Source organism: Diadema setosum, chromosome 21 (genome assembly GCF_964275005.1).
Source record: "Diadema setosum chromosome 21, eeDiaSeto1, whole genome shotgun sequence".
NCBI classification, from domain to species: Eukaryota; Metazoa; Echinodermata; class Echinoidea; order Diadematoida; family Diadematidae; genus Diadema; species Diadema setosum.
This window is the reverse complement of record NC_092705.1, coordinates 5137459-5159141: the sequence shown is the minus strand read 5'-3', so window position 1 is coordinate 5159141 and position 21683 is coordinate 5137459. Positions and strand designations below refer to the sequence as shown.

At 38.0% G+C, this 21683-nt stretch overlaps 2 protein-coding genes across 2 annotated transcripts in view; one reads left to right on the top strand and one right to left on the bottom strand.

Annotated features, from left to right (window-relative positions):
- Positions 1–369, bottom strand: part of LOC140244832 (protein unc-80 homolog) — a 138355-nt gene extending 137986 nt beyond the window's left edge. The window contains exon 1 of the mRNA XM_072324444.1: positions 183–369. Coding sequence (XP_072180545.1) covers positions 183–274 — 92 coding nt within the window. The 5' untranslated portion in view covers positions 275–369. The remainder of the gene's footprint in view (positions 1–182) is intronic.
- A 4723-nt stretch (positions 370–5092) lies between these two features.
- Positions 5093–20212, top strand: LOC140244258 (cell division cycle protein 16 homolog). The gene is made up of 16 exons (XM_072323896.1): positions 5093–5226; positions 7116–7170; positions 7676–7773; positions 8378–8416; positions 8983–9123; positions 10317–10476; positions 11245–11339; positions 11954–12087; positions 12399–12478; positions 12902–13022; positions 13936–14061; positions 14905–15057; positions 15709–15834; positions 16453–16588; positions 17051–17141; positions 17978–20212. The coding sequence occupies exons 1-16, from the start codon at positions 5176–5178 to the stop codon at positions 18106–18108; spliced, it is 1737 nt and encodes a 578-aa protein (XP_072179997.1). The 5' UTR covers positions 5093–5175; the 3' UTR covers positions 18109–20212.
- Positions 20213–21683: the final 1471 nt, after the last annotated feature.

Below are 21683 nucleotides of genomic sequence, written 5' to 3'. Positions count from 1 at the left end.
GCACCTATCCCTTCTTCCCCTGGCTGGGGCATCGTTTCTGGCGTTTGTTTCAGTCAACATCATCGTCTAAAAACTAACACAAAAATTTCAAGTAAATGTTCGAATTACAATACTTGGCCTATAGCAGGATAGAACCCCTAATAGCTATGTAAGAATGTCGCACGATCACGATCACGACCTACCTGGTTTGTCGCCATAGAAATATCTGAATAGGAAGTGGAATCTGTCTTGCAAGATCCTTTGGATCATCTCCCGACTTCTTCCTTTTCACCATTTTCGCTTTCCTCCAATTACGTCTTCTTCAGCCTGCTATTAATCCAAGATTACAGTTTTCCGATCATGATTGTTCCAAAATTGGAAAAGATTTACGCTAGCAATCCGCACATCCACATCATTTTAGCCGCTCTTCATCCCCGACCGAGAAGCCGGAGCGGCGATGTTTACTGGACTTTGAAGGCCGAAAACTGTGGCGAAAATGTCGCTTTGTATTTGGCCTTCTTCACATCCGTTTACCGGGCAAAATCTGCTGGTGTGCATGATGATGAGCAACGAGCTTCGAGCGAGGCTGAAACTTTCTTGGCGGTGGCGAATAAAAATGAATGACGTGCATGCTGCAGTCGTGTGTTTGCGTATAGTGTGTGTCTGTGTGCCACCCGTGCGAACCGCACTGCTCAGCGCTTCCACCAGGGAGGTTCACCTCCCTGCTACCATCCTCTTCATCCCCTGTGGATGTAGGCCTACGCAACATCCAGCCGAGCATCAGTCAAGCATGCATCCAGTGAGTGGAGGCCATACTGGGGAACACCATGCCATGGGGTTGGACCACTGCTCCAAAATTTAATAGGGTGCCTACCTTGCATGGTTCATGTTCCATACCAGAGTAGTAGTATCTGCAGAATGCTATAAACTTGTCGATTTTCAGTGTAGGACGATCACTGAGCATCCTCGCTTATTTCGACATACAACCACAGTCATTAATTCCCCTTGTCATCATCATACTTTTTTTTTTCTTCTCCTCCTTTTACTCCCATCGTATTTTCTCTTTGAGCAAAGCAAATATTTCCAAATCGTATAGTACAAGCGAATATATATCAAAAGGGATCTCAAGCTACGAATTATTGCACGATTTCTCATTATGTGATGCGAGATTATAGCAAGCACCGACCTTGCACTGCAACACACCGCCGTCAAAAGTCATAATGGGTAAACGGAATATCACTTGAGTATAGTCAGTATATTTTATATAAATCACCAAAATACAATAACAATGGTGCACTTTACCATCAGGCACTCATAGAATAATTCCATTCACCCTGCCCATGGTCTCACATTGTACTCTCGGTTCCGATTATATGGAAAATCATAGATTTTATAATAATCATAATAATAAGCAACTTTTAGACCTTGCGTATGAGTTTGTTTAGAAATATAGATAGAGAGATATACTAGTAGATAGATAAGATTGACAGAAAGAAAGAAAGAAAGATAGATAGATAGATAGATAGATAGATAGATAGATAGATAGAAAGATAGATAGAAAGACAGGTACATACATAAGGTAGATATAAAGATAGATAGATGGATATAGATAGATAGATAGGTATGTATGTATGTATGTATAGATAGATAGATAGGTAGGTGCTAGATAGTATGTGGTAGGTAGATGGATAGATAGATGGATGGGTAGATGGATAGATAGATAGATAGATAGATAGATAGATAGATAGATAGATAGATAGATAGATAGAAATAGGTAGATATATAGATAGATAGATAGATAGAGATTGCAACGGCGAAAACATAGAAAGTCAGCTTCCTCTCGAGGCACGCCCTTGTAATAGTGTTAACATTTTCTGCGGGAATCCATAGTGCACTGAGCAAAATGTTTATCGCAAGTTGCCAGTTTCCATATAAAAGCCCTATTCTACTTTCCTTCTATTTGTCCTTTCTCTCCTGCTTATATACTTATCTTCTTCATCTCCTCTTCCTTCTTTGATTCTCCTCCCCCATCGTTCATTTCCCTATTTCGTACTTTCACCTAATTTTCTCGTGCAAATTCGTTGTTATTTGCGGCTGCAGATATTTCTCCCCCCTTTTCCTGCTTTCATTCATTCACCAATCCTTCTTCGGTAATCACAAATTTCATCTCCCACTTCAATCTACCAATGGACCTCCTCCATATTGGTTATAGTTCTTCCCCCCCCCCCCCCCCGCAATCTCCGCTCCATTCAGTTTCTTAGTGATTTTGTAGATTTTTATCCAGCGTTTTAGTCGATCAGGCTTTTTATCTCCCCTATCAATATAATCGTTCTTCTGCCATCCAATGTACGATTTACTGCATAGTCAATGCGTGTCATTAGTGTCCTTCCTTTTTGCACGGCTTTTGGGTGTTCCATAGATTCTATAGAAACCCTATCTATAATTAAAGCTCATCGAGAATCTATGACAGAATACATCGGAAGACATACATCACAACCTTCCAGTTGCCCTTCCTTCCACTGAAGATACCTTACTGCGGATAATATTCACTGTGTTTACAGTATACACCCCTTCACAGAATATTATACCCTCGCGGGGCACAATGCTTAGTTATCACGATGCCTTAAAGCATGAAAGATCCTCAGTGCACGCCGTATGTTGATCGTGATGCAATGTTCAAGATTCAATTCAATTCAGTTCAATTCAGGTCAGTTCAATTCAATTCAATTCAATTAATTTGAAATCAATGTTACTTCCAATATCACATCTTTAATCTGTACAATTACAATATCAAACAACAAACAAACAATAAATAAACGGATTTGAAACTATATTAATAAAAATATTTGTTCAAAATCATTGTGTTATCGGAAAAGAGCGGCCCATGTTACCTTTTTCATGATGACGATTTTTCGATTTACAAAGTGTTTGTGAAAAGTGTTGTAAACATTGCAAACACTTTACAAAGTGTTTGTGAAAAGAATCACGATTCACGCTAATCGAATAACTTCGTAGCAGAACATGAACCACGCCCCTAATTATAATTCTCATATCACTTTTGGTCAATGCTCTTGATCATGCGCTGTCACTCCAAGCTTTTCTCTCCTTCTCCCCTCTCTCTCTCTCTCTCTCTCTCTCTCTCTCTTTAATTGTCATCTTCCAGCACAATAAATTTGCTTTTCCCAATCAATTGGAAAGCACCTTAATCAAAGTCTATTGATCTCACGATTGAGTGTAAATAATCTTCCCACATTTAAATTGCTATTTGAATATTGAATGTATCTTCAGTTTTAAAGGAAATAATTCCATAGGAATCACGTTTATGGCTTATTATAATAGATTTGTTTGTGATCAAACCACCTTTCTTATGTATGCACATTTTCTTGGTATTTATGACAGACTATAAAAAAATAACATTGTTATGTCTCCTCAAAATCCTCTCCGAGAAAACACCCTTAACAATGTCCGTCCATTTCTTTTTAAATCTCATAATCCATTGTAAAATATTCATTAGATTTTAAATACTGTATAGGCCCTATCTGAGAACAAGAGACTTGTTTTTATAGAAGTATACTTTGTAACAATATTGGAACCCGGCACTTGAACTTATATTAGATGGAAAGCAAATTCTTTTCTTTCTTGATGTGATCCAGGCACTTTTCTTGTGTTCACTTATTAACTTGGTGTGCTTAATCTGAATTTATCAAAATTTTAATATTGCTTTACTCTGTGATTTCCTGTAACATTTTTCCTGTATATGTTTCCTCATGTGCTTCCTACTGTGAAGGGCCATTTTTAATTCATTTCCCCTCTTGCGCACCCGGCAACTTTATAGAGAAGCACATCAGGGAATCCCGATTTCTCGTGTATTGTATTCATGTTTGTTTGTTTGTTTATTTACTTTACACTTTAATTTTGTGACTTCTGCATTGTCATCTGGAAATGCAGAACACTTCACCAGCAGGTATCACCATACCAGTCGACTTCAATTGGTATCAACTGATACACAGTGAGACTTGACCTGTTATCAACTGGCCACCAATAGAATTTTACTGGTTTCAACTGGTAACTGGTAAGCAGTGCGACATCAACTGGTGTAAACTGGTACCAGTATGACTTCAACTTAGAATATTGCTTATTTTGTTACTGGAAAGTTTGAGTTGCCTTCTGGTTTCAACTGGTACTAGCTGAAACCATGCAGTTAAGACCAGTTAAAACCAGTAAAGACCATTAAAAAATGTTAACTGGTTTGTGCTGGTTTTCGACCTGGGTAATGATTATAATTATTAACACTATTCCTAATACTAGGCCTACGACCTTTTCACCATCGGCCTCCTCTTGTTCCTTCTCCCCGTTTATAAACTCCTCCGTCTATTTTTCTTAAGCACTCTTTCCTATTTTGTTCTAGACTGCATGGATATGTGAAGAATTTTATATGAATAATTAAAAAAAAATCATCACCAAAATGCATATAATTATAATACAACATAGATCAAAGTCATTTTCACTTTTTCAAACGATAACCGGTTTCACTTTCCGAAAGCCTTTTAAAAGGTCTCTTCAGGGACGGATCCAGGAATTCCGTAGAGGGGAGGCGCCTTTAAAGAAATTAAGGGGGCGCATGCCCCCGACCCCATTTGTTCTTTTTATTTCTTTTGTTCTAACAAAAAAAAAAGTATGGAGTAGTGAGTGATGCAAACTGCTACATGCTTTGAGGGATCCGGCCAGGAGGTGCTCCCCTCGCTGGTGGAAAGTACGCTTTTGCCAAAGAACTTTTTCCAAAAATATCTTTGGCTTTTGCGTTATAGGATACCGCGAGATGGCGCTATAATATTTCACGTTTGCACGTCGGATTGCACTGCGAGTGGAGTGCGTCTTGATCTCGTAGTTGCGCACGCTGTGCACTGCTCTTCCGATCGCCGATCGCTCCCGCGTGAATTTGAGAGCGAGAGACGAAAAATCGCGCGCTGGCTGAGCGGTGTGTGTACGTGTATACTTCACTCATACTCGTTAGTCGTAACACGTTTATAGTGGTAGATCGGGGGTCTAACCGTGTGAATCTGCCACACCGCCAAATATAAATACATGGGACCAAGCACAACCTGCTGATTACCGAGTATTGATGCTGCTACACAACTGAAACTGTCTCAGCCTAAATTTCAACTGGAAGATAGCAACTAAAGTCTATGATATACGATGAGCAGTTTAGAAAGATTCCGGGGTTTAGTCCAAAGCTACATAAGCAAGGTGAGTAAATGCGTGATCATGATTGTACCAACCCCAACGAGCCCCAACTGTAACGGCAACGTTGTGAATTTAGGTGTGTAAAAGTAAATAAGGTAAAGAATTCTCCTAAGTTTTAACGTTAGTAAGACCAGTTTACAGCGTTTAAATTAATTCAAGTATATGCTCTAACAGTTATTGGGATTGCAAATGCCAAAATAGTAAGCATGTAGGTATGCCAAACATGTAACTCTAAATTTTTAGAGTCTGTAGACTGTATTTTTTGCTACTATCATTTTCTTGTTACCTCCTCCAACACGCCCAAGTGAGGATCGAGGAGGTTAAAAATTCATTGAATTTAGGCCTAGGGGCCTATCATATAATTGGTTTGTTTGTCAGTTTGTCCGTGTGCAAAATAACTCAAAAAGTTGTGCTCGGATTTGGATGAAACTTGCATGAAAGGTTGAGAATGACACAAGTAACAAAAGATTACATTTTGGTAATGATCCAAGTCAAAGATTTTGGGGAAATTTATGAAGGATTTTTGATATTTTGACTGGTAGGGTCAATGAACTGGAGTTCAAGCTGCGCATTTTTAAGGTTTTCAAACGCGCACTTAAGTGTGTGCTCCAGTTTCTGCTAGGGCGAGGCGCGCCACGCAGCTGAGGGTTTATGACGTAACAAAGCAAAGGCTTCTATATTTTGGGAAATTGGGCGATTTTTCAGCATGTAGACCTCTATACCTATGGCTATGGGTGTGGAAATCACTGATCTGAAAAAATCTCTTTGAGAAGAGCGAGATCATCGGTGGAAAGTAGCTGCTTGGCGGAGGTCTGCACTCTCAGAGTGCTTTTCTAGTTTTACAGTTGTAATGGACTCCAAATTGCCAGTGCCAAAGTTTACTTTTTAGTTTACACGAAGCCGATTCAATAAATGATAAAGTGGTCGATGGACTAAACCTTGTTCTAACGTTAGACGCAGTAGACGGGTCTATTTAGGGTCATCTTTAGGCCTTTAGTATTATTTGTGTTTGTACATGATGTATCTTACTTGAACAAAATAGATAATGGGATATATTATTGCTGTGTGCCAGGTACGAGGAAGGGAAGGTACAATGTAGACATGGTAGATGACTTTGATTCAAACAGTGTCAAATTTTGTAATTCTTGTTTAATTTACACAGCATGGGCCCATAATTTTTGGTTTGTACACTAAAGTGAATGCTGGAAAAGGGATGGTTAGTTCTGGCTGAGAAAGGGATTTAAACATTTTGAGAGATAATTAGAAACCACTTGGTGACAAATATGAAATGTGAAGGAGCATAATTCTAAGAGGAATTCATAGTTTACTGGTTGAAATTTGGTTTTGAAATGGCTAAGATATCCAAAAAACAAAGAGGTCCTAATAAAAGGTGGATCCCACCCTTTAGGACCACTTTGTTTTGTTTTGTTTTTGGATGTTTCAGCTAGCCATTTCAAAACTGAATTTCATCAAGTAGATAAACTTTGAATTCCTTGTAGAATTGTATGTTCTCCTTCATATGTCATATAAGGGTTTTCTAACAATCTCGCACAAAGTTAAAACCCTGAATCCCATGGCCATCTCATCTAAAATCATTCTGATGTACATTGTTTATTATTGTTTGAATATTTTACTGCTGTAGTGTAAGAAAAAACATTTTTAATCAAAATTTGTCAATAAATTAAATGGCATTCATTTAGTAGATTTCATTTCAAAGCTTTGTCACTGTATAACACTGCACTGTACATTTGTAGGTGCATAGCCATTTTTCGTTCTGGCTTAGAACCATCTACAGTTAATTGATTAAATCATATAGTACAATTCTCTCGTGTTTCATGGTCAATTAATTGGTGCCTGTTTTGCTTACTCCTGTTTGTTTTACGTCATGACAGCACCAGTATGACAGCGCTGTGTTCTGGGCAGACAAGGCAGTAACACTCTCAAAAGGTGAGTTTTACTTTCAAATATATCAAATTTGATTTATCGATGTTGATTCCACAAAATTTCATTTTTGTTTTAAATCAAAATACATGTTGCCTTGACTTGTTGAAGGTAATATCATTCCCCCTGTTTCCTGAAAGTGGTTAGAAGTCAGATGCTCTTTAATTATGCTAGAAAAAGGAAAATATTTTAAAGTCTTTTCAGATTTTCTTATATCACCCTGCAGTGACCTCCCAAACTGTTGTAGTCTTCTCATCGAGCAATTACACTACCAAAACTTTAAAATTATAGCTTTTTAACAGATTTTTTCCTCAATCTTTACTGATGTGTGCTACTACAACTTGTAATATTTGCTGGGTTCGCTCATTTTGATTTCATTCCCCTATAACTATGCATGCGCTTAAAAGAGTGTAAGACATCAATTGTGTCCATTGGCCCTTAAACATGAACCTTTGCACTGCACATTTATACAGTTTTACTTATTATCACATCCCTTTCTTCAATTTTGCAGGTGACCCTGAAGATGTGTACATGTTAGCTCAGAGTCTCTACCTAACAAGGCAGTACCACAGAGCAGCTCATCTAATCAGGAACAGAAGACTTGATAAGGTATTAACCCATTCCATACTGAGTTCTTCAATCCAGATAGACTTGATACACAGGCCACCAGCAACCCGTAGGGAATGGGTTAAATGCATATCTTCCCTCTCCCCCCCCCCCCCCCAAAAAAAAAAAAGAAAAAGAGAGAGAGAGAGAGAGAAAGAGAGAGAAACAGGCATAAGGGATTAAGTTTTGAGCCTGAAGGAATCTGCCCGTATTCCATGAAAATACATGAAAATGTTTATCCAGAATGTTAGGTAGATCAACCAATAGATGGATGGATGATTGGATGAAAATATACAAGAGTGTATGGATAGATGAATGCACAGATAAGTGTATAGAGATATTGATAGATGCAGATAGATAGAAACATATATCTGAAAACAGAGAGAGAGAGAGAGAGAATACAAATATTGCTCTATTTACTAGATATTTGATCATCCTACAATATGTTTATTCATCAGATTTAGTTAAGGACAGTGACATAAACATACCATAATAGTTATTTGTAGAAGCTTTTCATCTGATTTTCCGTAAATAAAAAAATAAAAAAATGATGCAATCTTATATCCCATGTCATTGTGTTTGCATGTTCTTTGTTTGCTGCCTACAGCTTCACAAGGCTGGAAAATACCTTGCAGCTAAGTGTCTGGTAAGTCAGCTACCTTGATCAGTGTGTATATGCCCATGGTACGATAATGTCTTTGCTGTGTGGCATCGATGCTTGTCAGTTTGATGATGATGATCAAAGGCATACAGACTGGAAAGCAACTTTGTAGTTGAGTGCCAGATCAAAGCCCTATCTTACATTCAATATTACCCATGTATCTAAACAGAATCTGCAAGTTTACATTAAATGATGTAGCCACAAAATGACAAACCTGTGTTATAAACTACTACATTCGAAATTATCTTCATTATTTTATGTTATGATGACTGCTCTAAAAAAAAAAATGGTTGTTTTATAAATGTGCTGTGTGTATATTTTGATCAGAGAATAAAGAGGAAATGGAAAAATTTACTAATTTGGATGAATGTTTCTTGTACACTTTTGATTGTGGACTGTCAAGGTGCAGTGTTGCTGTCGTTTGTTTTTAATTTGTTTTGTTTTGTTTTGTGTGTTTGTTTGTTTTTGCTTTGAATTCAGCATGGACCGGCTTGAAAATGTAACAACCCAGACCAAACCTTGTTTTGATTTTGCATGTATCAAATGTGTAGGCTGCTGTCAGGAATTGGGAGGAAGCGTTGAATGTTCTGGACGGGTCAGAAGGGGGCGACATCACCATCCTACAGGAGAAGATCGACGACAGCAAGGCGGAGGATCAGAAGGATGGACAGGGCAAGATTCCTCTGGAAAACGTGAGCAATGGTCAGAGGGTGGTTGATCATGACATTTGGAGTGTTTGAACGCTCTCCTAAAGCGTACCATCCGATACCATACCTGCGCCAGAGGAGGGCTTGAACGCTCCCAAAGTGTACTTTACAGTATGAAAACTAGCCAAAAGTGGTCCACTTTGTGATGAGCTTCAAAAGGGTACCATACCATGTCATGTCGTGCCAGAGAGCGCTCGAGTGCAAAGTGGTCCAATACAACTGTTGCCATGAGAAGAATTCACGTAACATGGACTATGTCATGATACAAAGAGTTGATTCTCTTTGTGAGGGACACCTGTATGTAGTGTAGGGGCGTGAGGCGAAGGTGTTGGTTCTTCCAAAACATGTGAACCCTCTGACTGGAGTCCAAAAATAGCTCACGTGGTGCGCTATCTCCACAGAGCGCTCGAACACGACCAATCTGGCTCGGTATGGTAAGGTACAGTACATTTTGGTTCAGTTCGCTTCGCTTCGCTTTTGAGCACTTGTATGGGGCAGTAGACAGACCCACAATCTTTGGCAATATAATTAAAACCATGATGTGATTGCTGTCAGTGGTTAGGAGTGAATACATAAACGCTGTCTTTGTGGTGAATGGACACTACACTCAGCCATTGTCTTTGTATGGATGAATCAGTGTTTTTCAGTCAATATGTGTTTGTTGCCTTTTTCTTCCTGTGCATTATATTGAAACAAAGCCATGGTAGAGTCCACCAGTGGTCATAATCTTTAAGATTGAGGCTCCTTGTTATGGAAAAGTTTGCAGTTACTAGTATTCAAATTCAAAGTGATTGCCATTTCCATGGTAACAAATGTCTTACCAACTGAAGGTACAGTACAATCCCTTTATAACGAATACGATTATAGCGAAATTCTGGTGACAACGAAGTAAAAATTCAGGCCATGTCATCTGGTCTATCTTTTTTATTGTTTATTTGTTCGGTTATAGGGAAATTTTTATGTGATGAAAGAAAACTGCTGGTCCCAAGGACTTCATTATACCAGGAGTCCACTGCAACAGTGTATTATGAGATTTAAAACAAAGAATCAGGATGAAATGTTGCAGAGAAAACTGTTTCTTTGTACCGATCATTTTTGCATGAAAATACTGCACTGTAGCAGGTAGTATTCACTTACAGTGATATTTGTCATATTTCCTGTGCCGTTGCCTGAGGCAGGTTGAGAGCTCGATAGCACTGCTAAAGGGGCAGATCTATGAGGCCCTGGAGAACCGGGTCCAGGCCGCGGAGTGCTACCGCCAGGCACTGATCCTAGACGTCCACTGCTATGAGGCCTTTGAACTCCTCGTCAAACACCAGATGCTCACGGCAGACGAAGGTACGATTTCTCGTGGTATCACTCTCTTTTGCCCTACATTGCCATGTCAGCATGCTCATGTTTTTTTTTTTGTGTGTGTGTGTGTTTTTTTTTAAAAAATGTGTAACAATGATCACAACTGCCGTGGCAACAACTAATCAACTTTTAAGTGTGTCTTCTTGTTGCTGTGATACTTGAAGCTATGGTAGGCAGCAACTGTTGAGAGTTTGTATGAAAACTTGGTTGCAATCCTACTCCAGGTCGTAGCTGATGAGAGGGTCTTAAAGTCCTGTGGAGTTCCTGATATCAAAACCTCAGTTGATTTAACCCCTCAATTCCTGGAGGTATTTAACTGGAAAAAAAAAAATCTTTTTTTTTTTTCATCATTAAATTGGCAACTCTGAATTTCCCTGCATACCTTATCTTGGAAAAAAGATTAGATAAAACAGGTTGAATTCATTATATCTGCACAAAATCAGCAAGAAATTTACACAAATTTGCCAATTTGAGAGAAAAAAAGGCAAATACTTATCCTCCAGAATATGTTACCAACTAAGAATCACTTTCAGACTTAGCAATAAAGAGGTTTACCAAAATTATCATGCATAAACAACAAAAGACGCAGATGGAGAATTTTCTTCTTGTTTGTTTGTTTGTTTGTTTTTTACTTTACCTTACGAAATACTGATGGGAAATTGTAGAAATTGCTGCAGTATGTTAAAAAGATACATCACCAAATCATAGAAACATTATTTCAACATTTGTTTGTTTGTTCGTTATTTTAACCAGAGAGGGACCTCCTGCAAGCATTGCCCATTACTGAGCAGTGTCCGACAGAAGAACAGGAGTTTCTCAGAAGTCTATACCACAGTATACTCAAGAAGGTAATGGCTCGCCAACTTGGCTATGTGTCTTTGTCTGAAGTACAATGTAACCCTTATACAGTCTGTGACATGCACAAAAAGATTTCTGTGACTGTGAGGTACCAAAATTATAGATAGGTATCGAATAAAAAATAATTGTATGATGTTCTGAAGTAAAGTACACACATGTAGCAACTTATAAGATGGATCATTATTATGTATGCACTGCGGATAATAATATATGACTTTCAGTGTTAAGGTTTTGTCCATACTCTTTTCACACAAAATATCATCAGTATTCTTTGGCTTGTTGGTAGAGGAATAGAGTAGTGTACTGCACAGAAACTTGTGTCAAATTTGCCTTATTGTGCACCAAATTTTCAGATTTGTTTTGTTTTGTTTCACTTCAGTCTCAGTTATTTTGCACAAGGGCACATACACAGATCTTTTGCAATTCATGTAGAATTCACAGAAAAAAAATCTACTGCAACAGCAACAAAACTGATCTGTTAAACTTGTGGCACTTACTATTTCAGCTGCAAGATTCCAAATGTATTGTTTAAACTACATAACTTCTGCATGCATGATAAGTATCTGTATTCATGAAATGGCTGTTACTGCTTTCTTCCACTCAGTACGACAAGCCTGTGGAGAACAAATTGCCAGACTGCCTCCTGAGTCTTGCCAACAACCTGGACGTCCAGACCAACACGGCAGAGAGGCACTACTACAACTGTGACTTCAGGACCAGCTACAAGATAACTCGCAGGTCATTTTGAAGCTCACATCATTGTATTCTAATTCATGAATATTTATCCCTTAGGATCTAATGACAGTCTTTTCAGTTACCCACTTGTACTGAATGTATGCTCAGCAACTGAATGTTGGTATCATTTAATTTGCTGTTGCTACATTAGGCAAGACACATGCAAGCTCTGAGGTTGTGATGAGCAACCATTGTTGCATAGGATTTTGTAACAAGTTGGCCAACTTCTAGTGACTCAGTGGTACCTGTTCGAAACACTTTATAATTCGTAGCATAACGCTCAAGCCTTGTCTCTGTTTTTTCCAACAATGCAGTGTGCTGGAGTCAGACCCCTTCCACGAAAGATGTCTTCCTGTTCACGTGGCAACGCTGGTGGAGCTCAGACTATCCAATGGTATGTTTTGGATTCTTTATCTCTCTTGAGTCTACCTTTTGTCTTGTGGCTCCATCAGTCCTATGAAACATACGACAACGTACGACACAACATTCACACAGCAGTAGTTCAGCACTTCTATGCCATGGAAGATAATAATGTGTGTGTTATCAGTAGAAACCTCATTTTGTGAAACTGAGAGTAATTATCAGATTCAATGCAATGACTTGTGTGTTCAGATGCCCTGCAGTTTGCAAAGCTCAGGGTGCACGCAGGCTTTTGGGAGAAAAAAAAATAAAAACATAGGAAAATAAAAGAAAAAAATTAGGTTTATTTAGTGTTTCTTTATTTAATTATTATGTATGGTGTCCTTGCTTGTATCAGGATGGTAGCTGCCTACAGTGCTCATCTACCATTGATCTTCTTTCTTTTTTTCCCCCCCAGAATTGTTCTATCTGGCCCACAGGTTAGTGGACTTACATCCAGACAAAGCCGTGTCCTGGTTTGCCGTTGGGTGCTATTACTACATCGTTGGGAAGAACGAACCAGCGAGAAGATTCCTCAGGTATCCAAACAATCTCAGATGCATTTTTTTTTTTTCCAAGAATGATATGTAAACTTTATGATTATTCATTCAGCTTTCTATTTGAATGGAGAGGAATTAATGCGTAAGTTCTGCTCGCTCTGTGTAGGCATGAGCATTATTCACACATCGCCTGTGTGCAAACAAAGAATTCATCCATTGAAACACTGCTATGTGTAGATGGACAGGTAAACAGACAGAAGAACAAACAGATGAATGCTTGGATGAATAGATGGATAGACAGAGGGAAACTTGGAGATATAGTAACTATATTGTATGTAGCCATATGTACTATATCGTCGCTGGGGCGACAAGACCTCATATCTACAAAATGTCAAATGTTCAGGAGAGCAGAAAAACATAGCAGCCAAAGCACTGTATCCAATGGGATAGACATTCCTTTGCTATGCCGTGGTGGCTTCATTTTTGGGGTAAGACATCTAGGATTTGGACAGGACATCACTTAACTGATTATCTGACCATTGATCCAAAAAGGTCATTTTCACCAAAATTGCAGATACAAGGTCTTGTCACCCCAGCGACGATTATGCACATATACACTATAATAACATGCCTGTACATACATACAGTAGTCAACCTTGCCTAAGTCAAATCTATTTGGACTGAAGTAATAGCTTCTACTTAGAGAAAATTTGACCTGTGAGGGATTAAAATCAATAAGATGTAAAGAGAAGAGGACTTGAAAGACCTCCGACTTGGGGGATTATTCGACTGTAAGATATATTTTTTATGCAGTAGCTCAAAAGTTTGCATATTATCATAGCTGGAGTAGATTTTGTTATAAAAAAAAAAAAGAGGTAGTCAAACTATGTACATATAGTTTTCATGGACTTTTATGTAATATTCAAAACTTTTTTTATGGGTACTCTTGCAGCAAAGCCACAGCGATTGACCGCTTGTACGGTCCAGCCTGGCTTGCCTTCGGTCACTCATTTGCAGCTGAAGGGGAACATGACCAAGCCATGGCAGCATACTTCACGGCCTCCAGACTCATGAAAGGGTGGGTCACATGTCTTCTCATATTAATTGTGTTTGCTTTTGCATGAGGCTTTGGTTTCATTGTTTTCATGATATGGTGTTTATTTGTTTCGTTGCTCTTGATTTTAAGAGAACATACATGTATATTGTCAAAAGGCAGTATATAATCCCCCACCCCTCAAAAAAAAAAGAAGAAAAAAGAAAAGAACTCCTCCAAATTTATCTTTCTGTTTCCCAAATATTATTTGGGCATTACAGGGGACAATATGTCATTCATGGCTCTTATTTCTGGATAGATTTGGATTTGATTTGGTTCATTGTGTGTTTGTTTATTTTTATGTTTAATGCACTTATTGGAGGCAATATTACAGCACTGGAAGTGACATCAAATCGTGCTTTGAAACACAAGAACTCGGGGTGTAAAACAACCAACAAAATGACTTTATTGTCTGCTTTTTAAGTATTTTAGGGTCCATTTTGTTGAAACTTCTTTCATTCTGTTCATCTGAATTTACCATATGTATTCATGTCAACATGAACATGGAGTTGAGTTGCACCTTTAAGTGAAATAATACTGCCAGTATGAGACTAATCAACGTTTCAGTTTCAGTGCAATTATTTTTCATTTTTTTTAATTTTTATTTATTTATTTATTTATTTTTTTTTTTTTTTTGGGGGGGGGGGGGGAGGCTGCGAAGTGGCCACTACTCTTTTACTGCAGTGATGTCTCAGAATTTCTTTTTTTCGTGACAAAGGGAAGGGGAGGCTTTACGACTTTCTGTTACTGACGTTCCTTCATTTCTGTCAAGGTTGCCTCTGCTTGCAAAGCATCCACCCTCTTCCTCAATCACATTTTCCCCTCCAGCTGCCATCTGCCACTCCTCTATGTCGGTCTGGAGTATGGGCTGACCAGGAACTTTAAGCTCGCCGACAAGTTCTTCAATCAGGCTCTTGGCATCGCTTGCAACGACCCCTTTGTCCTGCATGAGATGGGGGTGGTGGCGTTTCACAATGGGGAGTAAGTATTGTGTACCGCTCACCTCCAGCAGTCCAGTAATCATTTTTGTTTGACCCATCAACTCCAAGAAACCACATTTCTATGGCTTGATGCTGTAGCATATCATCCTGTTATGATGATTATCTTTTGTTTCTAGGTTTTCATGAGGTAATATAAAAACTTCTTTTTCACACAAAACCTAATTTGGTCATATACCATTGTTTATTTCATCTGCAGAGTTATCAAAAGCCTCTTGGTTGCTATTTGTGTTATTGATCCTCAAATTGGCAACATCTTAATTAATGCTAAGATTTCTGTCTCAATTTGGCATATTTGTGTTTTTCTTTTTTTCATTTTGTTCAGATCCTTATCTTTCTGTAATATATGATGTTATTATTGCTATTATCAGGGTTATTTACTTAATATTATTATTATTATTATTATCATTATTATTGTTGTTGTTGTTGTTGTTGTTGTTATTATTGTTGTTATTATTATTATCATCATCATTATTATTATTATCACTATCATCATCATTAGTATTATTCTTATCATCATTTTTATTGTCATCAAAACTGTTATGATTTCAGAGGCAATATAAGATGGTGTATTTTTTTGTTGATAGATATTTGAAGACACAATTTCACTGATTTACCAAACATTATTCCATAGCTGGGAGACTGCTGCAACCCATTTCAACCAAGCCTTGACCATCGTCCAGAACATCAGTAGCCAGACAGTGACTGACAAGTGGGAGCCACTACTCAACAACCTGGGACACGTTTACAGGAAGCTCAAGTAAACATATGTCTTATATCTTTGAAAATTTACGCAATATGTCTTCTATGGGTTCCCTCCCCAGTGGTGACTTTAACCCCGAGACATTCTTTGGTGTGTGTGTGTGTGTGTTGTTGTTGATTTTTCTTTCTATCTCTCTTTTGGTCTGTCTTGCTGCATGTCACTAAATAATATTCTTTAAATAATGTATATTTATATACTATATATTTGTATTTTATGTGTATTATATTATATACACATACATGAATTTCATATTCCTCATATAAGATGTAGATGAATGTCATTATTACCATGGTCATTATTTTTGCACTGATAAAGATGCAGAAACTAGATTGAATAGTAGCTATACATGTTTCATGCATGTGAATTGTGAACAATAATGGCTCTTGGACTTGCTTGAAAATTCACCCCTAGTGGGAAAAGTTTTGATTTTCTTTTCTACCCCCCCCCCAAAAAAAATGCAAATCTATTTGTATTTCTATGCAGTGTGGATGCCAAGTTTCAGATTTCATTGGTCACTATGAGAATCATGTCTTCCATCATTATAACTTTCAGAGCTAGTCTCACGAAGCAAACTTTGATTCCTCGTTTCTCTCTCTCTTCTTCTCTCCTCGGTAGGAAGTATGAGAAGGCCCTGGACTGTCACAGACAAGCCCTGGTCCTAAGCCCCCAGAACCCCTCCACTTTCTCGGCCATCGGCTACGTCTACGCCCTCACGGGCCAATTCTCCAGGGCCATTGACTACTTTCACAAGGTGACTGGAAACCTGTTTTATCTTTTTGTGATGGTGAATTCTGTAATCTGATTGGCCAATCAGCCATGCAATATATCCCATATTGCCCTCATTGCATTATGTGTTTTGCATAACTCATGTTGTTCATTTGCGTGCATCACAGCTGCATGCACTTTAGATATTAAAATTTACTACTAGCTAGCAGCACTGTACTGCAGTAGTTTATATCAAAGAAAACACAAAAGCGCCAGTGGTGTGTAGACCAAAGTTTCTGAAATATGAATTGGTAGTATTACATAGTTTTTATTTTCTCACCTGCCTCATAGATGTAATGTGAGAGGCATAATGAGCAATATAAAGATAGTCATGATGGTGGTTGGTGTTTTTATAGACCCTTTTCTTCCTTTCTTTCTGTTTTTCTTCTTTTGACCTATCTCTCTCCTTGTCTAACTTTCATACTTTCTCTTCTCTTCTCTTCTTCAGGCTCTTGGTGTTGGTCGTGACGACACATTTTCTGTGACAATGCTGACACACAGCATAGAGCAGTACATTGGAGAAATGTCACCGTGTGAAGGTCTGTATCTCCGCTTTATGTTCAGATGTATGTCGTTAATCTATTCTGAATCAACCTCGTTTGATGAGTATTCACCCCATAACAGGCCCCACTTTTACTGAAGGAAAACAGAAAATGAGTTGGTATCTTTTGAATTGATGGCTTGCTTTGAAAGTTGAAAATACAGAGAATTGTATAAGAATTGTTTCAGATGAATATCATGAAGATTGTTGCTTTACAATGGTGCAATATGACCATAGCACTTTTTATCACTGTAACAGGAAATAAATGGAAATTTATTTACAATTTTCATGTGGCTGCAGTGAGTGCTGGAATATCAGAAGTACACATTAGTGTAGTCTGAGAGAAATTGGACAATCTGTTCAAAAGTCGTGAATCTGTAAAGGTTTAGTTGAATTCATGTACCATCATTGCCTGGTAAGAAGACTACATCAATGATGTCCCAGAAGAGCTACGATTCTCTGAATCCACATGTATAGTTGCAATAGATTCCTCTTTAACCCGTTGAAGACTAGTCCCAAGTATACTCCGGCAGTTGTCTATGGCAAACACGTGTTATCACAAAATCAGCTCGTCCTCAATGGGTTAATAGAAGTGAGCCAAACAAAATGACATTTCTGTGTGGCCAAAATGAGACGAAAAGTAACTTTGCATTTGTCTCCAGGCCATTCCGTGAAGTTGGTGAAAAAATAGCATTTAAAGAGAGAGAGAGAGAGAGGAGGTACATAAAACATGCAAAATTGTCTGTTGATAAATGTTGTAGCTGCAGTGTGACTTATTTTCAGCATTGAACATCTTGGGTAATGACGGGACTTTCATTTTGTCTATTGGTGTAGGTGGGAGTGAAACTGTCCCTGACCTGGAGGTCGTCGTTAAGGAAGAAGTGGTTGCCACGACGGAGAAATCCAACTCTAGTCTGGACATGGAGATCGAGATGGACGAGGAGGACACCTCCCTGTTGTCATGACGACGACATCCTCGATGACGACATCCTCGATGATGACTCTTTTTTTTTTTTATGCTGATGTGACCAAACCACCAAAGACTCAATAAAACTGTTGGCAAGGACTGTAGCAGAGATTTGATATAAACACTGAAGAGGATTTCTGCAGAGAGATATCTGAAGAGGGCTTCATAAGATAAAATATACAAACATCTCTTTCTCTCTCTCCCTCTCTCTTTCAAACTAGGGAATAACATCCAGTTAAGCATTTCTCTGTTACATGCAGTCCCTGCTTTACAGGAACTTTTAATTGCTGTATTTTGTGGACATGCGTAGATTTACAGTTGGGCCTGCTTTGAGGAATAGCAAAAAAAGTAACAAGAAATTCCTGATTTGGTTACATCTCATGGTGAAAATAAGCCATATCATTAACTGTTTTTTATGCCAAAGGGATTGGTGCTTGTCATACTTTCCACCTATTGCATATTGAGTGGCTCTTTTATTCAAGGGGGATGGGGGGGGGGGTAGCAGTACACCCCACCCCCATTGTGTTTCCTGTGGGTTAGGGGCATGACCAATGCCTACAAACCACTTGTCTGCTGAGTGGCAGGCAACCACTCCTCTTTGTCCGCAAATGAAGAAACTAGTACCGAGCATGGGGATATAATTTATTCTGTGATATATAAATACCTTTCAATAATAGGAGGAAATCTGTATTGAATACAGTTATCCATACAATCTTCTAAATCTCCAAAAGTCTTTGTGCTAGACCCACTGTGATCCATCAGGTACTGTTCTATCACGATGGGTTAGTATTGATCACCATCAAACTTGCAAATAAACGTATGCATGACTACAGATGAATGTAATGAATAAAAACTCTAAATGTTGATTGGGATCAAGTTGGCAACACGGTGAGTGTGTGCTTGATTCAAGGTGAAATGTCATGAAAAATAACTTTAGAAGCCTTTCCACATGTTATTAGTGTTGGATCTTATTTCTAGGAAAGATCAAATTGCTTTTTTGTTTAATAAATATTAATTGTCAAGATTTCCAGCATTGGGTAGAACTTATGATACTGGTGCAAGTTTAACTAACATATTTTGATCTCTAGATTCTCATCAAATAAGCAACTCGTAACTAGACACAATGCCAAATTTTGTCTTTTCCAAACTCTACTCTGCTTCACACACGAGTGTGTTCTAAATAATCTGTTTGATGAAGTCATAAAATCTGTGAGAAACAATTAATGCCTCTTTATCAGTCTGGGGTGTTTTTGTTTTGTCCGATCTTTTTGTGTCAATTTTATCCCACTACAGTCATTGTTTAATGGGTCTGGAGGCAAATATCAATTGCAGTATTGACCATCAACTTTCAACTTCAGCAAAGTTTTAGTTGGTATTATGGAATGATTGTAGTTTTTGTACCCACAAAGCGAAGGGAGTGGGGGGGGGGGGATGCATACTCCCCCCCCCCCTTTTTTTTTTCTCCGTGATCACAAAGGAAGGCGTCATAAAAATCAAGTGTTCAGTACCAGTAAGGCTTTATTCAAATGTCATGTTAGGAGGGAATTATGATGGGACTGATCTGTAATGTAATCCTTTGCATTCAATCATGAGGTTCACCACATGACAGTGCCTCCCCCCCCCCCCCCCCCCAACAGTAGTACATGTATCTGCTTGTGTCGGTAGGGTGCAAGAAAACTTTGTTCTTTCTCTTTTTAAGAAGGAAAATAATACACTCTCTACTGTTGGTTTTTTTTTTTGTTTTGTTTTTTTGCTGGCCCAATGGTAACCCTGTGGATTCCATGCATGCAAAATTTCTTCTATTTTTTGGGGTGTTAGCAGGTCGCCCCTGGGAGATATTGGGTACACTTGGGCTTCAAATCTCTTCACGCTCTTTGTCAGTGGTGTGTGTTCATGTGCTAATTCAACAATGAAAAAGATATACTGTGTATGTCATGTCTGTGGACATTATTGTAAAAATCTATGTAGCGACAGTGCTCCCTTTTAGCACTGGTTAAAGTACAAGCATATGAAATGGCAAAATAGGATGAATAAAAAAACTTGTCTATTTACAGCTTTATTTGTCATATTGTTGTGTTGTATACTGTGTTGCAGAGAGCAAAGATGAGCCATCATTTTGAATGCTTGTAGGCATAGTAAACCTTGCATAAGTTTAAGTCTTCAGGACTTAAGAAATTGTTTTGACTCGAGCATTAATCATCTCTTGCAAGAGTCAAAGTGAAACATTTATGTGGTAATTTTATGCTGTTTTGTTTTTTTCAACTTGTTCATGTTGTATTTATGTGTGTGTGTGTGTGTGTAGCACTGGGTATTTAGGCGTATTTATGTTGTAGGTTGCTGTCATCGAAAACACAAATTTTGTCTATGAATTGTGCACACTTCGAAGTAAGTTGTGCATGTACTACGAAAAGGGCTGATGCATATAAATTTGTATATAAATCTGTGTGTGTGTGTCGTTGCATTTTGATTACAGATCATTGCTATTTCGCTAGCCAATGTTCAGTTAAGACACGTGGGTGATACACAACTAGCCAGTCCTCATAATCAACCAACAATTACAACAGCAGTCTGAAATCATGGAAATACTCATAATTCATAGGAAATATGCTCCAGCTGTAATGGTATGGCTTTATATGTGAACACCTAAAGTATGTGGGAATATCACTCATTTACATCATGACAAACTGACACATGAGTAAGGTACTAGTAATAACAGGAGAGTGCGCTGGAGCCTCGTGTAGTGCGGAAAAAGAAAAAAAGATATATATATATATATATATATATATAATATATGAAGGGTTTGTTTGCAAAATCCGATAAGGCCATTTTTGAAGATTTTGAAGTACGATCTCTGTCATAATGTAGAAAATAATACCTTTTAAATGATATATTGGTCACTACATATAAAGGTATATTTTTGAAGTTATGGTCAAAAGAAGCACAAATTTTCTTATTTTTCTTGACCTTTAATCACAAATATCTCCATTTGGCAAATATGGACTTATCGGTTTTTGCAAACAAACTCTTCATATATATATATATATATATATATATATATATATATATATATATATATATATATATATATATATATATATATATATATATATATATATATATATATTTCTATCATCAGTAAAGTCCATTTTCCCACTCTGTCTGGTTGGACAGTTCTTGGCTTGATTGTTCTCCTATGTGCTGTATAGCATATTCAAACAATGTTCATATCTAAAACATGGTGAAGGTTCAACTTTCAGAAATGTAATGAATATAATGTAATGTGAACATTATATGGTCACAATTCTGGTAACACATGAAGAGGATCAGAGAAGGAGGTATTGGACAATCCTTAAAGGTTCTCATTACTTCAGCCAAGGAGTGGATTTTGAGATCATCAGAGCCAAAAAGTATGTCGGAGGCAGCGACAGCTGGTTGGCAGGGAGGGTATAGTTTTGATGGTCAAAGAGTCTAATAGTGTAGATGATATGAATGTGAAATCACAATATGGGTGGAAATGAGATGATTAGCGGAGGTCGAGTGATTTCTAGTAGTAAATGAAATGTTTCACTAGCT